The sequence below is a fragment of the Leptonychotes weddellii genome, chromosome 8 (genome assembly GCF_054177405.1).
Source record: "Leptonychotes weddellii isolate Sample4059 chromosome 8, ASM5417740v2, whole genome shotgun sequence".
Lineage (NCBI taxonomy): Eukaryota > Metazoa > Chordata > Mammalia > Carnivora > Phocidae > Leptonychotes > Leptonychotes weddellii.
Genome location: NC_138376.1, coordinates 43,575,483 through 43,593,652, shown reverse-complemented (window position 1 = coordinate 43,593,652; position 18,170 = coordinate 43,575,483). Strand labels below are relative to the sequence as shown.

At 37.1% G+C, this 18,170-nt stretch overlaps 1 protein-coding gene across 6 annotated transcripts in view; it reads left to right on the top strand.

The window, feature by feature from the left end:
- The window catches only part of DST (dystonin), a 362,599-nt gene that overhangs the window by 127,091 nt on the left and 217,338 nt on the right, over positions 1–18,170 (top strand). For all 6 annotated transcript variants that reach the window (XM_081828451.1, XM_081828446.1, XM_081828452.1 and 3 more), the window contains 3 exons: positions 9,944–10,033; positions 12,282–12,359; positions 14,458–14,550. In XM_081828451.1, coding sequence (XP_081684577.1) covers positions 9,944–10,033; positions 12,282–12,359; positions 14,458–14,550 — 261 coding nt within the window. The remainder of the gene's footprint in view (positions 1–9,943; positions 10,034–12,281; positions 12,360–14,457; positions 14,551–18,170) is intronic.

The following is an 18,170-nucleotide window of genomic DNA, read 5'->3' as shown; positions in this document are numbered from 1 at the left end:
TATATTTTGGATGCTAACTTGTTATCAGATATGCCATTTGCAGATATCATCTCCCATTCAGTAGGTTGCCTCTTAGCTTTGTTGACGTTTCCTTTGCTGTGCAGAAGCTTTTAATTTTGATGTAGTCCCAGTAGTTCATTTTTGCTTTTCTTTACCTTGCCCGAGGAGACATACTGGAAAAATGTTGCTACAGCTGATGTCAGAGAAGTTACTGTGTTCTCTTCTAGGATTTTTATGGTTTCAAGCTCTCACATTTAAGTCCTTAATCCATTTTGAGTTTATTTTTGTGTATGGTGCAAGAATGTGGTCCAGTTGTAAAAGGTATTTTAAATGGTGCCACAAGGAAAGAGGACAGTTCTTTTTGGGGGCAGTATCTACTTAATTGTTGAAATACTTTATAACAAGTTAGCCATTGACACCCTATAGGGCATTTGACGAATGCTCCAAAAGAGATGATTCAACTCAAAAGTATTCAGTAAGCAGGTGCCACAACCAGTACTTTAATCAGAATTGTGAAGCAGTTGACATTTTTATTTGTCACTTCCCTGTATCTTTCCTGGACTCTTCTCTCCCCACTCACCAGCTGCCTAGAGTTCTCCTGCTGCCTTCTCAGTGTTAAAAGCTCTTACTCTGGAATCCTACCATGCCTCACACTGCAGTGCTTCCTTCAGACTACCGTCCCCCCGCCCCCCAAAGTTATTCCATCTAATCACCAACCATGATTAAGGTTTCTTTGAAATTGATATTAGGTGTTAAGAAGATCAGTCAGATGAAATGACTTGGTGTTAAGGGGCAAATAACTGATAGGTTTCTTTATCCCAGGAGCTGTCTTTATTTTCACATGGGAACTGAATGTATTTACCTGAATGCATCACTAATTTCTAGTAATTAATCTGAACCTGACTTATGACATTGGTGTAACCTTACCAGAGTCATTAAGTGGGGATTTATTGAGGAACTACACATTTTTTTTTTGAATAAGTTGTAAATTTTGGTCATGATTGTAATAAATAAGACTAATTTCAAATTTTTAAAAATAATTTTACATGATTTTTACTGAAAAATACGCACAGTTCTGCTTCAAGACTTTTTCAAGGGGCACCTGGGTGGCTCATTTGGTTATGTGTCTACCTTCTGCTTAGGTCATGATCCCAGGGCCCTGGAATCGAGCCCCACATCAGCCTCCCTGCTCAGCAGGAAGTCTGCTTGTTCCTCTCCCTCTTCCCCTTCCCCTGCTCATGCTCTTTCTGTCTCTCTCACTCTCTCTCAAATAAATAAAATCTTTAAAAAAAGACTTTTTCAATAGAAGCTAGAATTTGAAAATACAGTGAAATCTGTTCAAAATGTTGGTGGTAAAGTACAGAACTTTGATGCTGTAGTTACAGACTACCTAGGTTAAACAGGCTTATTTTATGTCTAATTATGTTTTTTAGGACTTGGCACATATGAACTCATGTAGCTCACAACTATTATAATAGTATTCTACTCAGTTGTCATTATTTGTCTTATTAAATTATTATTATAGTTACATATTTACATTTACATCAAAATTTAGTTTCTAATGAAAAAAATTTAGTCTCATTGACTAGCTTATTAATTATTCATTAGAAGTATTAAGTGATTTTGACCCCCATCCCCAGTTTTCTCAGCTTTTTTTTCTTTTGCCCAAATTGTGAGATGGTGAATGGGAAAGAGGTGAGCATAAAAATGCCAGTGATTAGGAGTGCCTTACTGGTTTAGTAGGTAGATCACACAACTCTTGATCCCCTATTGGGTGTAGAGTTTAAAAGAAAAATGCCAGTGATTGGTTCCTTCTCTTTTTCTCTGTTATTATTGAAACCTGTTCTTAATAGCTCTTACCATGATTTTTTTCAAGTCATATTGGTTTAAAGAACCCCACTCCATTTAAAGAGCTACATGGAATGGATAATGCTGATGTCTTTATAAATCAGTTGCTCATTGTAATATGGAGGTTATTTAGATAACATCTTTAATAAAAATCCAAAGAACAGTGGACAGATGCATAAAATATGCAGAGTAATTGATTTTTGAATTCATTTTTCTCTTTCAATGGTATTATTTGTAATCTCTCAGCATAAGAATTATACAGCTCTGCAAGCAATCAAAGATCTGCAGGCTGATGGGGAAACACACACAAAAATAGATTTTTTTCCTCATCTTCCCTTAGAGGGAAGAACTGGAAGGAAATGTAGAGGACTCAAACACAAACTAAACCAAACCAGAACCAACTGTCCCAAAGCTAAAATAAATTGTTACAGAAAATAGTTACGTGCTTTTAAAATTTTAAAAATTGAAAGAGCATTTTAAAAAGATTCCTATGACAATAGTGAAACTGTACAAAAGAGACTATAAAAAATATGCGTAGGTGAGGACTAAACTGTTCCCAGATCTTAAAGCATTTATTAGTACAATAAGTGCTTTTTATTTAACCACCTAATGTTCTACCTTGTAGTGAAAGACTAGAGACCTTTTTGTTTTTGTTTTTACAATTGATTGTAGATTATCAACCTGAAAGCTTAAAAGAGAAATCTTCTTTGTCAAAGAACTTTGTCAAAGAACAGTATTTGTACTGCCCAGGACCAACAGTGATTTGTTTTAAACTCTTCCTTATTTTATTCATTAATACCTTAAGATGTATGACAAATATCTTTATTTTGTAGTTTTATAAAACAGTAAAGGAGATGAATTATGTATGGTCTTGATGCTGACCTATCATTGACTACAAAAAACATGATCATCCCATTATGCTTATTTGCACCAACTTAGAATTTATTAGTAATTTCGGTAGAATCTACACTGTAGCTTTATTCTTTCACAACTCTTGAAGAAATAGTACTGAAGTAAACAAAACTGTTCAGATAAAGCAACTAAGTGATTCAGGCAGGTTGGTCTGAGGACCCAGAGGGGTCCCGTAGGACCAGCGAAGGGGATCTTTGGCTTCTCACAGGGTGGAAGTCAAACACGAGCCGAGAGGAAGTAAGGGCAGAGTTTATTGAAGACATAGAGAGCAGCGACAGACAAGAGTGTCTGGGAGACTCTGAAAGGAAAAGGAGCATGAGTCTCAGCTTTCCTTGGGGGTCTGGAGTTTTTTGTTTTTAATCTCTATACCCAGCTCGGGGCTCAAACCTACAACCCTGAGATCAAGAGTGGCAGGCTGCACTGACTGAGCCAGCCAGGCTCCCAGCCATGGGGGGCGTGGTCTGGAGTTCTTATTGAGGTGGGTGGTCTGGTCTGGTGTATGTGTCCTCGTAAGCATCCAGGCCTTGTCCAACAAGGATGAGTGCCCAGGTGTCCTCCATAAGTCACTTATGCCCTGCACCTATGGGTCTTGGTGTCAAGCTATTTGGAGTCATTGGTCTTGGAGAACATTCATTACAACCTTACCCAGTCACTCCTTAGATGTGATCTGTTGGGCTGGAAGACTCCAAAGAAATCATTAACTCCTTGACCTTTATAAGGAAGACATACATTAAAGCATGTGTAAGGGGGGCATGTAGGTCTTAGCAAGAATAGAAGCAGGAAAATAAGGAAAAGAAAAAACAGCTTTTTCTTTAATAGGGTCCCTTTGGTTTCCCTGTTTCATAACTATCCAAGAGAAAACAAGCATTTCTGTAGATTTTAAAAGCATCACTCATCAGTAACTGATAAGGTAACATATTGATAGATTCTTTTTTTTTTAAAATTTATTTATTTATTTATTTATTTGAGAGAGAATGAGAGAGAGAAAGCACATGAGAGGGGGGAGGGTCAGAGGGAGAAGCAGACTCCCTGCCGAGCAGGGAGCCCGATGCGGGACTCGATCCTGGGACTCCAGGATCATGACCTGAGCCGAAGGCAGTCGCCCAACCGACTGAGCCACCCAGGTGCCCTGATAGATTCTTTTTATTTTTATTTTTTTGAGCTAGGATTTCTAAGGCGCTCTCCCAGGAGAATGTGGTAGCTTATTTTTCATGAGTGTATTTGTTTGAAGAAAAAAAAAATTGCATTGAAAAACATTTTAATTCATAGTTTTCACTGAAGCTGACTGTCCCCCTTCTCTTCACCCAATTAGTAGGCTGTGAGGCGATCCTATTTGGGACAAGCCTTCTTTTATTATTTATGTTCCTTTCTAAAGATAGCTAGTTGTTTTCCCGAATACTGTATCCTTTCGATGTAGGACTTCTTTAAGAGAGGACTGTGAATGCTTTTTGTGGCTGGTGTGTTGCTCCTTGCTGTGCTAGCATGTGTGCATTTTACCCAAGATTTTCTGATAGCATGCCCTCTCTGCTTTTTTCTGAGAGACCTTTCCTCCATTATTGTGTAGAGATTGGACCCTCAGCGGCTTTATCTGTGATTTGGGTTTGTTCACGATAACACTTTATTTTATTTTTGTTCAAGATAATACTTCACAAAGAAGCTTTTATATTGGTCAGAGATACTGGGTCCTTGTTCTGCTTGAAAACCTTCACTGGTTCTCTCTGCTTAGGAAATTTCTGAGCTTCCTTTAGTGGCATATAAAGTTGCCATGCCTCCAGTCCACCTTTTCCTGCCTCACCTTCTGCCTCACGTTTCACTGATTTCAGGCTGCTTTCCTTCCGTGGATCTCACACACAGTTGCATGCAGGCTTGCCTGCTTTTCTTTGTTCTTGCTCTTCTCTCCCCTTGGAACATTAAGCCCTTTTCTACATTGCTGTCAACTCAGTCTGCAGGCTTTAAGAGGTGGTGCTCTCTTATTATTCATTTTGGTACCTTTAGAGGTTAAGTGATACCCTGGCATGTAATGGCCAGGATGGATGCTCAGTAAACATGGTAACTATAAATTTAAATAAGGGAAGTAACATTTTTGTGGAATTTGTCTAGATTCACATCAGTCAGTACAAAATCAGGCTTTTGAAAAAGGCAGTCTTAAACATATTTACTTAAATAAGCAGCTATATGATGATCTTATCTTCAGAGTTGAATTTGATTTAGTCAATGAAAAACCAATTATAAGTTAACAAAATACAATTTTTACAGTAGTATTTTTGATCAGATAAGCCATTTAGATGATACAGACTTGGCATAATGTGTTCTTTTTCAAAAATGAGTTGCAAATTGCCTATGTCATCATCACCAGCATCTTGTTTAGAATCTCTCTCCCTGTGTGCCCTCCCCACCATTTTGTACTCTATTTTCTTCCTTAAGAGACTCTTCTTAAGCAAAGGATTAGCGCCCTCTAGGGGTGAGCTGCAGATGCAGTGCAGCGCACACATTTTAAAAAGCACTGCAAAATTCTGGGAGAATTGTATGAAATACAGAAAATGATGCTTCATCCTTATTATGTAATTCAGGTTATATAATTTAATCCCAGAGTATTTCAGAGTGCTTTCATTTTGCTCATCACTTCCCTCAGCACTATTGATTCAGACAGATTTTTGTCCCACAGGAAGAAAATTTCCAAAATGAGAAGAAAGAGTGTTTTATTAAAAATTGAAGCGGAAGGTTAAGACTACTGGCATCTGTGAAGGAAAGTTACCAGGCCAAATGTCTATGACTCAGACTTAGGGCAAAATAAAGAGCTTTTCTGTGTCAGTTTAACAATTTAATTCCCTTTTTTCTTCATAAATTGGTTACTTGATTAGATATTTCTAGAGAATTCGAATTATTTCTACTCATTTCATCTGCTGCCACTTGTTCCCCATAATGCTAATTTGCTGATTTTTAATTGTTAATTAACATTCTCTTTCATCCCAAGCTTGTGTGATGAGGAAAATGAGCCAATATTTATATAGCACTTGCACACAGACAGGATCAGGTACCTAGTAATAGTTCATTGTGTATGTATTTGTATTTATTATTGTTTGTTTGTTTTGTAGCTCATTTTTTTTCCTTAAGGTTTTATTTTTAAGTAATCTCTACACCCAGCCTGGGGCTTGAACCCACAACCTTGAGATCAAGAGCTGCATGCTCTTCCGGCTGAGCCAGCCAGGCATCACTGTATTTATTGTTAATAATGGTAACATTTGTTTCACATTGGATGATAAAGACGATGATAATGGTATCTTGCAGTTATGTAGCATTTTTTATATATAGTCTTTCTGTGAGCCCTCAGAATAATCACTTGAGACAAGAAAAATAGGCAGTATTACATGATAAACAAAGCCTCAGGATTTTTTTCAGGCATTACAGAAGTTAAATTAGTTTATTTCTGTATTTCCTCCTAAAATTCTTTTTTTTTTTTTTTAAGATTTATTTATCTATTTTAGAGAGACTGGGGGGGCGGGGCAGAGAGGGTCCCAAGCAGACTCGGCACTGAGCATGGAGCCCAATGTGGGGCTCGAATCCATAACCCCAAGATTACAACCCAAGCTGAAGCCAAGAGTCGGGTGTCCAACTGACTGCACCACAGGCACCCCTCTCCTAAAATTCTTTTTTTTTTTTAAAGATTTTATTTATTTATTTGAGAGAGAGAATGAGAGAGAGAGAGAGAGAGAGCACATGAGAGGGGAGAGGGTCAGAGGGAGAAGCAGACTCCCTGCCGAGCAGGGAGCCCGATGCAGGACTCGATCCCGGGACTCCAGGATCATGACCTGAGCCGAAGGCAGTTGCTTAACCAACTGAGCCACCCAGGCGCCCACACCCCTCTCCTAAAATTCTTAAGAAATTAAGCCATAAGACTTAAAAACAGCTTTCCATTTTACATATTTTCTTTTAAGTTGACAACATTGCTTCTTAAAAATTATAATTTTATTTTCAGATAATAGAATTTTTGTTGTTTAGTTTGAACTAGAGGCCTTGTGTTTAAAGTTTTATTTTGCAGATGAGAAAATTGAGGCCTAGAGAGATTAGGCTGCTGGTGCTAATTCATGAGACCTGCAGCAGAAGCTAGACTAAAATGCAGGCCTCCTAATTATTTTTCCCTTATTACATGTTTTCTTTTTTCCTAACTTGGTTTTGCATGGCGTAATATTACTATTATCTTCTCTACACATGCCTAATTTAATTTTTTTCCTTTTCTTAAAGATTTTATTTATTTGACACACAGAGAGACAGTGAGAGAGGGAACACAAGCAGGGGGAGTGGGAGAGGGAGAAGCAGGCTTCTCGCGGAGCAAGGAGCCCAATGTGGGGCTTGATCCCAGGACGCTGGGATCATGACCTGAGCCAAAGGCAGACGCTTAATGACTGAACCACCCAGGCGCCCCTAATTTAATTTTTCTTTACTGTTGTATAAATATGGGGATGAAAAATGACACCTGGTTTTGGAAGGTTTCCTTGATGTTAGAAAGAAGATTTAGTTTTGTCTGGCAAAGCAAGTTGTGAAATTGCCTTCTTATGAAATAAGTATTCAGAATCACACTTCATCTTTAACTGTCTGGGAGTGAGAATGACATAGGAAGTGGATGTGGATTGAAATGTGGCTTTGGCGGGTGTGGGCGGGTATGGTGGACTGGAGAGCCCAGAATTCTCAGAGCTGTGTGTTACTGTCACAGGAGGCCTCATCCTGATTGTGGGCTGAGGATGTCAGACCTATACAATAAAGTAACTTATTTTGTGAGATTAAGCCAGGATCAGGAACTACATAATATTGTTTATATAATTGTGATTCCTTTTAGGTTCAGGCCCTTTTAGAGTTAGGCTACTTTCTGGTTACACTGGAGATACGTAGAGAAGTACATAGATTTAGATGCACTGATGTATAGAAATTTATAAGCATAGCTCTTCTGCCTTGTTTTTAAGTAGCTCCTTAGCCTTATAAATTACACTGTGCTTTGGAATGGGACTAAGGGAATTCTTACAGTGCTCTAATATGTGAGTAGAAAAGTAAGGGTTAGTATGCATTTCACTAAGTTGCTTATCTGCATGCATATGTGTCATGCATGTAGTAGATGTGTTCCTGTGAAGATCCTTGAAAACTGATTCATCTCTGAAATATAATTAAGGACTTGAGGGGATTGTCATTTAATGGTATCCCAAGGTAAATATTCTAATGGAAGGTATAATCACTTTATAACTTTTTTTTTTAAAGATTTTATTTATTTATTTGACAGAGAGAGAGATAGCGAGAGCAGGAACAGAAGCAGAGGGAGTGGGAGAGGGAGAAGCAGGCTTCCCGTGGAGCAGGGAGCCGGATGTGGGGCTTGATCCCAGGACCCTGGGATCATGACCTGAGCTGAAGGCAGACACTTAACGACTGAGCCACCCAGGCGCCCCTCACTTTATAACTTTTTTTTGATATTTATAGGTTTTCTAAATTAGGACTGCCTAAAATGTGTTATGATATGCTCTTTTTTTTTTTTAAGGGAAATAAAGTATTTTTTAAACCTTATTTTACTGTTGTATCATTATCTTGTGACATCAAAGATTCAACTGATATTTCTTGGGAATTAAGAAATCAAAATAAAATGTCAGTCTGTGAAGATGGGAACACTTGTTTTAATAATTTAACTCACTTTCAATGTTATTGGCCATTTTTATAGGTACTATTGATACTAGCAGTTATTTAGAGCTGTTGACCCTAAATTTGATACTTATATTATTTGTAGTTAATAATGCATACATAGATAGTTAATTGAATACTGAAAAGTTCTGTGATTTGGGCAAAAACTCATAGGAACTAGTAAATATGATATGAAACTCATAAGGGAATTTTTTCTTCATTAATCAAAAATATTTTCTGGCACTAATAAAAAAACTGCAAAACATGTATATAGTCAACTAAGATGATAAAATTTAATGGCATTTAGAGTTTTTTAGGATGAAAAACTCAACCATCAAAAGTTGCCTTCCAGTTTCCATTAGGCCTTTTCTTGCTTGTTATGTATTCAGATAGTTTTGATCATATTTTAGATCTTTGTATTATTTTGTGCTGTATATTCACTTGACATTTTGGAAGTGCAAAGAAGTTTGACTCATATGTACAAAATCTTTGAGAGCTTACTCCACCATCTGGCAAGCACATAGGTCATGTGCCCTATGTGTAATGTAGGTAGAGTTCTTGTGTCTGTCTCTAGACCACTTCCTTGGCTCCTTTCCTGAGAGCAGCACAAAGTAACGCAGCCTAGAATCACTAAAAGGTGAGAAAATGGAAACACGCCAACCCACCACTGTGGAACAGCCATGTTAACAGCCTCCTTTGACATTTGTCTCTCCAGCACAATCCTTACAGCAGGCCAAGTATTTACAGGAGATATCCCTCCCTGGCAGACCTAACAAAGCTTTTGGGGAATCTTTGATGGTTTGCGCTCTTAAAATCACAACCTTCAATCAGACCTGTGGAATGGAGGAAGAAGCTATTTTAGTTTAAGTGTTAACATGGTTATAAAAAACGTCCGTCACAAGAAGATTGATGTTGTACAGAGGAAGATTTGGGCAGAGGTTTTCCAACTTGACGCATGTGAATTTTTAACAACTTTTTATTTTGAAATAAGTATAGACTCAAAAGGAAGTTTCAGAAATAGTAATTATGTAGAGTCTCATGGACCCCTCACCTGGCTTATATTTCTAGATTTTTAAAGTATGGAGTGTGTGTCTCTGGCATCCTGGGTTTTGTGGCACAGAGAATAGGAAGACCAACTCCGGTTGGGGGAAGGGGTAAAAACTTGCTCCTCCTGCTGAGGTTGCCCTGGCTGTTATACCAGGAATCATGAAGGTCATTGCCGTTGCCTGTATTTAAAAAATTGTAACCCCATGTAGTTGGCCAAGCCTATACTAATTCTAGTATGTTAAAAATATAACAATTCTATGTGTCTTTAGGAGTTATTAATTTGAAGTTTGCTCTTTTTTAGTTTTTGGTTTTTAAATTTAAGTTTAGTTTTTAAGTAATGAGAGAATAACAATGAAAATATCACTGTGAGAATGAACACCATATGAGGAATATTTTCTACTTGTCCCTGTTCTTGTCTGAGTGTTAAAGATGATCCCAGGTTCAGGACCAAAAGTTTAAATTGCTTTTCTCTCTGTAGGTTCGAAAACATGTGAATGATCTCTATGAAGACTTAAGGGATGGACACAATTTAATTTCCCTTTTAGAGGTTCTTTCGGGAGATACCTTGGTAAGTCTTAAATTTCTTAATTTAGTTTGAAGAACATGTAATCTTGTGCACGTGGGACCAGTGTGTTGTCAGTAGACACTCTTCAGATTTTTGACACATTCACCTTTTTTGCACTGTGAATTCTGCCTGAAAAAGAGTTCTGGATAGCTTCCTAATCATTTTCAGACTTCAAATGATGTGAATTTGGGCGATTGAAGCACTTTGATTACTTTGCTTATATAATCATTTCTATAATTAAACTACTATTTTTGTTCTTGCTTCTTTTTTACCTTTGGGGTTTTTGTGTTTTTTTTTTTTGCTTAGCGGAGGTTGGATGCATAATATAACCACATATTAAAAGACTCACAAATAGCAAAGAAAGAAACATTGCTTTCTGAAAAATGGTTTAACCCATTCCACAGGTGTCATTTCCTTTTTTGTGAACATTACTTCCCCTTCTTGGTTACCTGTTCTCCTTCATTATGTTCTGTTCATTCTCTTCTTTTCATTTCTGGTCTGTCTTGTGTCTTTGCTGTCCTATATTCTGTCTGTTATATTCATTAGCCAAGGGAGCGAGATTTTTTGAAGACCTTACGATTGGTGAGTGCAACAGAAGCATGCGAATATGAACAGCATGAGGATGTGGAGGATGAGGATAAGGGGGTAGGTGTCGGCCCCCATAACTCGACTAACCTAGCCATTACAGTGTGGTGAGCGCTAACGTGATAGAGAAGTAACCCACGGGTTCGGGCTCCTTTTTAGAAAATTATAGAAAGGACCAAAACCCACAGTGAGGTGGATGTGTGTGTACCAAAAAATTGGACGAAGGAAATATTTTCTCTTTAAATTTATTTATACATTACTGTGCAGTGCATGGTAATTGAACATAGGTGCTTAAATTATATGATGGGATTTTAGCTAAAGAATTGTATATACCTTTTATATAAATACGGAAATCTTGACAACTAGCCTAATTTTTATGCAAATTTGTTCCACTTCTGGAATTTGTATTTCAAATGTGGCAACTATTGTATTTGAAAGGACTTACGGACATTTATTTATAATTTAAGTTTATGCTTTAAATCATACTGGCAGTAGGTATTTGGACATTCTTTACATATTTTCTATGTCTTGTTTTATTTAGAAGGGGGGAAGGTTTTAAAATTTGGAGTCCTGGTAGAACCCACAGAACTGTTTCATCTTCATGACACTTAGTTGACTTCAGCCCACCTTTGCAAGACAGATATGCTTCTTTTGTCATCCACATCCCAAGTGCCCCTGATTCCATTGGAAATTGTGCTTTTTTTTTTTTTTTTGGATCCAGTGGATGAATTCATCAACAGTATTTCTACCTGTTACATAGAACCTATTTTTTCATTCTGCAGTCCGCTGTCTGTTTCATTATGGTGACTTTGGCTTCAATAACCTATTCATATTTGAGAAGCTAAGCTGTCAGTTTTTTTTTTTTTCTTTTCTTCCTTTTGGAAGATTTTATGTGGTAAATTTCAACTCCATTCTTTGTATTTTTGTTAAGCATCTTCTCAGCTCTATCTCCTTATGTTTTTCTTCTGCAAACTTGTAACATTTCTCAAGGAAAAGAATTACGGACTGTCAGTTTTCCTGAGACAGTAAATAATCATGTCCATCCTTAAGCATTGTAAAACTATTAGAGTCCAACCGACTTTGTGAAAAAGCTAAAATAAAGAGGAAATATATGGTTTTAATTGCTTTTCTCTCTTCCTCTATCATGACTAAGTAAAACTCTGTCTTTCTCCCTCTTGGTGATTTTTATACTAATTGCATGCTACTTTACCTCATTTTCATTAACGTGCCATACATATGTAATTATAAAAACCTGCTTAACAATAGAGTTTATTAAGGCAAAATGGGGAGTGGTATTTAATTCTTTCTGTGCATCCAAAGCTAATAAACTGTAGGCTAGAATTGTAGTATAATGACTATAAAAAGTCTGTATGTTCTATGGTATTTTCTTTTGTTTAAATAAAACATATAGAAGAAAGCATATGTTTAAATAAAACATATTCGGAGAGATCCCTACTTGTTTAAATTCAATTTCAGGTAATACAAAATCATAAAAGTATCTTTAAAAAAAATCTAATGGGTTTGCCTGAATAGTAAATACTGTTTTGACATGTGAAGATGAGCATAAAGTATATTTATAGGGTATATTTATTATAAGTGTATTTAGCATGGTCAGTGGTATCAGAAACTATCGTGTTTTTTATACCTTGCATTTTTCTATTCTTAGCCCAGAGAAAAAGGTCGGATGCGTTTTCACAGACTACAGAATGTACAAATTGCACTTGACTATTTGAAAAGACGCCAGGTATGATGTTTTTCAAAGATTATAATCTTATAAACATGTATGACTGAGTAAATCTACATAGAAACATGTCAGGGAATAAAAAGGTTAAATTTGTGAATTATAATGATTAAGTTTGTGGTTTTGTGAGACAAATATTTAAAAATATGTTCAAACATTTGCTCCAAAGGAAAAGAAGTTAATAGTAGGTGTAAGCCCAGAGGAATTATAAGTGGCTGCATTTCCATCTGAATAAGAGCTACTGATTTTCCTTCTGCTAGAATTGGAATGCTTTGCCTAGGAAGCTAATGACATTTTAGTAGCAACAGAATGTTAAGAATGCCTATGAACAGTTCTTAGTAGTGGAGCAATACTTCATTATTTATACTTAGTGTATAAAATTATTTTTATAAAAAACAGTTTATATAATACTTAAAAAAACTTAGTATAAACATTTTTAATACTTAGTAGTGGTAAGGCAATATTTTGTTTTTTATAGTAGATAATATTGGGTAATCAAAAGTAGTTAAAGATAAAATAATATTTCTGACAACAGTCTCCAAGTAGCTTGAGATTTTAGAAGAAATCATGTTAAGGAATGAACACCATATTGGATGGTATCTTGATTTGGTGGCATTGTGATATTGTAGAGATATAAGGCAAAGTCTGGTAATGTTTCAGTTAGTAGAAAAAAGGAGAAAAAGAAAATCAGGAGAATGGAAAATTACTGAAAACATTGAGAAATCAGAGGTGGCAACATTTTGCTTGTTAATGGAGTAAGGGAAAAAGGAAGGGAGGGAAATGGGGAGAGGTGAACACTATTTTTTATTATTCATTTGTTTAGTTTATTATGAACATTAAAGTGCTTTTATTTTTTAAACTTCGATAAATAGTGCTTAAATAGGTTAAATGTTATTTTTATTTACCTTAATATTCTTAATTTTAGTGGAAGTTTCCAGAAGAACTGATGGTTAATTATGTTTCCTTGTCTGAAATGTTTTTGGCAGTGTTTTGTCCAGGAAGTAAGATGTTAGTTATTATCATATTTAATTCATGATATTTAATTATTTTTATCCAGGATATAAATGATAGGTATCATTACTGCCTTTGGTTACCTAAAAATGCATAATTTGATAGTTAATAAGCTTTAAGGCCGAGTGTTGTTATTATTTTTATATTTGAGCAGCCTTCTAAATGTCCAGTGACATGTATTTATTTATCTTGGTAACAATTTATGGTAGATAAATAGAAGAATGTTGCTAGATTTTTTCCCCCACTTTGTGACAGAAGTATGAGAAAGTTATTAAACTATTTTATGGTTCAGAACAGTTTCTTAATGGTAAGAGTAAAATAAAGCTTATTTTCAAGTGAAAAAATTATATCTAATTTTAAAATCTCAAGTATTTAAGAATTCTCAACTTGAGTTGTATTTTTTTCTCGAGAAGTGAGTACTTTTTTAAAATTTTATTATGTTAATCACCATACATTATTACATCATTAGTTTTTGATGTAGTGTTCCATGGTTCATTGTTTGCATATAACACCCAGTGCTCCATTTAGTACGTTCCCTCTTTAATACCCATCATCAGGCTAACCCATTACCCCACCCTCCTCCCCTCTAGAACTCTCAGTTTGTTTCTCAGAGTCCATATTCTCTCATGGTTCCTCTCCCCCTCCGATTTCCTCCCCTTCATTTTTCCCTTCCTACTATCTTCTTCTTCTTTTTTTTTTTTTTTTAACATATAATGTATTATTTGTTTCAGAGGTACAGGTCTGTGATTCACCAGTCTTACACAATTCACAGCGCTCACCATAGCACATACCCTCCCCAGTGTCTATCACCCAGCCACCCCATCCCTCCCACCCCCCAGGGAAGTGAGTACTTTGAATACTTGTTCTAAAAGAAAAGCCAAAGTAACACTTGTTTTTTCCTTTTTGGTTACTCTATGATTTGCAGTCTAAAATGAGTAAGATAGGGAGTAACAGTATTTTGAGGATTACTGGTATTTAGATCACTTCGATTTTTTCTTTGTGTAATTTAGAATTGTTTTTATGTAGGTAAAGGTAATTTGTGTGCTGGTTTGAAAAAGTTAGCTTTATCTCTTTTTTTCATATAACACAGGTGAAATTAGTGAATATTAGAAATGATGACATAACAGATGGAAATCCCAAGTTGACTTTGGGATTAATATGGACAATAATTCTGCACTTTCAGGTAAGCTTAATTTTTCTTAATTGTCATTTCTTTTAGCCTTTCATTGCTGATTTTCAAGTAGTTCATATGAAGAATGAATTATGCATTTATGTCCTATGGAAGAAAATAAATATCAGGCTTCTTTTCTTAAACAATATATTTGAATGTTTCCTTTCAAGTAACATACTGCCTGTGAACCTGGTACCCTGTTTCCTGGTATCAATGAGTTTATAAGATGATGCTTGTAATCTTGTCGGAAACCGACCTGTGCTCGGGAGCTGAAATATGTAATGCGAAGACAAGAGTTTGGTTATAGAGAGGAACAATAGCTTAATTGCTTTGCTGGGCAAAGGAGGCTGCAGCAGGCTAAGGCCTCCAAAACTGCAAGCCTGCTTGGAGGAAGGGGCTCCGGGGTTTTATAGGGAAATACAGAATCTACCTGGTTTCCACAGGAATTGTGTACATGCAGCCAGCCACCCTCATCATGTTTTCAAGGTGGTTCCTGGTTCCTGAAACAAAAGGATAAGAAGGGAGGACAGAAGGTTTGTGGAAGAGAATAAAAAGGTTACTTAGTTTAAAATCAAGCCTCCCTTAATGTAGCCCTTTTGATTTTTGTTCAATTTTCTGCTTTTAAGTGGTTTCAGCCTCAGTGTTGGAAGACAAAGATTTCTTTTTACTGAATGCAGACACATTTCTTTTGTTTATTGGACAGTATCACTTGGTTTAGATACATGAACATTTTGTGATTCATTACTTACTTAGAATGGTTTTTGTTGGTATTCTCGTTTCTCAGCTGAGAACTACTTTTTCCTGTTCATAGACACTAGGTGGCAGTATAATTTTCATAATGGGATCTCCTGAATTAGAAGTAGCCGTATTTTGTGTAGAGCTGTGCTTTCTCAAACTAGATTTGAGAAGCGTAAATGCAGATTTATTTTTTCTTATTTAAGGATTGAATTTATTTATTTGAGAGAGAGAGCGTGCGCAGGAGCAGGGAGGGGCAGAAGGTGAGGGTGAATGAATCTGAAGCAGACTCCATACTGAGCATGGAGCCTGGGAGGGGCTTGGCCCACCCCTGGGAGATCAGGTACCAAGAGTCTGAGGCTTACCCGACTGAGCCACCCAGGTGCCCTGAGTAAATGCAGATTAATTTACTCTGATTTATCTAATCCATCTGTGCTCATTGAGGGCCGATTTGGAGTTTAACTTTTTTGTAAAATGATGCATTTTGAAAAAAATCATCTTTATTTGATTTAAGGTGAATTCTAACTCTGGAATGTGCTTTAGTTTATTACCCACTTTCCTGCTTATGCTGTGTTCTATGTGCAACTCAGAGCCTGACCCATAGTAGGCATGCAGCAAATCATACTGATTGACTACTGTTCAGTTAGACCATGAAGGAGGAAGAGGTAGATTGCCAGCTTCAGAAAGGAGCTGAGGTTTTAAACCAAATCATGAGAGGAGTAAGACTTATTTCTTAATTTGTAAAAATTTTCTGGGATTTAAGGTTTATAAGGGAATGATGGAAAATAATGTATCTGGAGCTCATTTGGGAACAGGATAAATCTGACAGGTATGGAGAGCTGTAGGAATTAGAATTTAGGTAGTTTCCAGGACCTGAACAGGCAGCTGATCAAAATTGTAGCAGTAGGAGTTTGGAGGAGACCCCGGCAATGAGGTGTCACCAGCCAGACTACAGGGTAGCTAATACAGGTAAATGTTCCCTCAGCTGGGCTTTTGCTATCAGGGAGATCTAGTAACAGGGGCTGGGGGCAGGACCCTAAAGATCTGAGGGCCCCCATTACTAGAGCACCCCTTCCTCAGGGAACTAGGGGACCGAGCACTAAACCAAGGCAGGGATTTGGGCATGGAGCCAGACCTTGTTTCGAGAATTGGGTAAAGACTAAGTAGAACTGGCTGAAAAGCAGATTTCATATGGACGTCCTCAGCAGCATTTTCAGGGATCCTTTAATCAGTCCTCAGTGGATCAGGTCCCAGAACTTTGAGCTGGGTTGAAACTGCAGGAACTCCACATGGGAAGATTAAAGGCCTATTGGAGCAGGGAGTTGGTCCCATCATTACCAACAGAGCTGTGAGACAGGCTGTGTTTGGACTTTGAGCACTGGGGGGCTGAGGAAAGCACCCAGGATATGGCAGGAGGCAGAGCTTAAGCGGCACCATTGATTCTTACTTATGACAGTTGATGACATTGGGTACATCCCTTAACCAATCTGAACTTGAAAAATAATGTTTTAGGAAACTGAATCTATCAGTTTTGCATAAAATAGTTGAAACGAGCAGGGTCTGTAGTTAGGGAGATAGAAGCTAAGAAGCTGAGGTGGTAATCTCTGAGTGGAGTGATAAAGGCCAGAACTCAGATGGGGATGAAAAACTGAATCCAAGGGATGACATTTTGAAAGAAGAAAGGAATGGACTTGGCAACAGGGCAGAGGATGAAGGAGCAGGATTAAAGATGACTCTGAACTGTTCAGCCTAGGATATGAAACAAACAACAAACCAGCAGACGACTGAGAGAAACAGGGTGATGGTCAGGGGAGAAAGAATGAAGAATGACCATCTGGGTGGTTTGATGGCCTGCCGGGCGTCCTGTGCATCTGTGTGCTGAGCACTTGGAGATATATGAGCAGAGCTGGGAAGTCAGCTACGGGTAATACACTTAGACTCATCAGTATAAAAGTGGTCACTGAGTCCATCAGAGAGAAGGGATCTTCAGAGGATTCAAGAAAAGAGCATGCGTGGAGAAGAGCTGAGAGCTAAGGACAGACATCTGAGGAAGGCCCATGATTTGGGGTGCAGGAGGAAGAAGATCCGTCTGGGGAAACAGGAAAGAACAGAACATTTGGAGAGATGGATGGAACAACAAGAAAACGTAGTGTTGCTGAATCAGAGGGAAGAGAATATCAAGTAGAAAGGAATGGTGAGCAGTATGAAATGGCACTGAAGACAGAAAATGAAGACTGAGAACTAGTTTTGCGTAGAAGGAGGACATTGGAGACCTTGGAAAAAAACAACTCCCAAGCGACTGGGAGCAGAGACCAGGAAATGACAGACCAAAATGTGAGTAAATGGTTAGGAATTAGATCCTAAGTTTGAATAAAGTTAAAGCAAAAGGTCATTCAAAAAGAATTATGTATTAAACTCTTTGCATTTCATCACTGGAGGAAAAAGGAAGACCAGCCACAGAAAGTACTTCTAATATAATCCTAATGATCCTATGGCATAATATGGAATCCAGTGTATTTTAGCACCCAGATGACAAGATATTATGACTGTTAATTTAGCACCAGTATTTAGAATTTAGATCCAGATCTGTTTAATGTGGAACATAACAATGTTTTGGTAAAATAAAAATGTTCCTTCTTATTTAAATGAAATAACTTCTCTTAGTACTATGATAATTTAAGATTAGAATGATTTTACTGGTTATGCCAAAATAGAAGGCTATTTATAGCAGTGGTAATCATCCTCCCTCAAAGTGACTGGGCTTTTTTTTTTTGTCTCTATACTTTACATAAATAAGGGAAGTAATTTCAGAAGATCAATTTATTGTTTAAAAAATATTTGTTATGAGCATCACAAATTGAATCTCTTTTCCAGTCAGGCTTTCTGAAGGTAAGCAT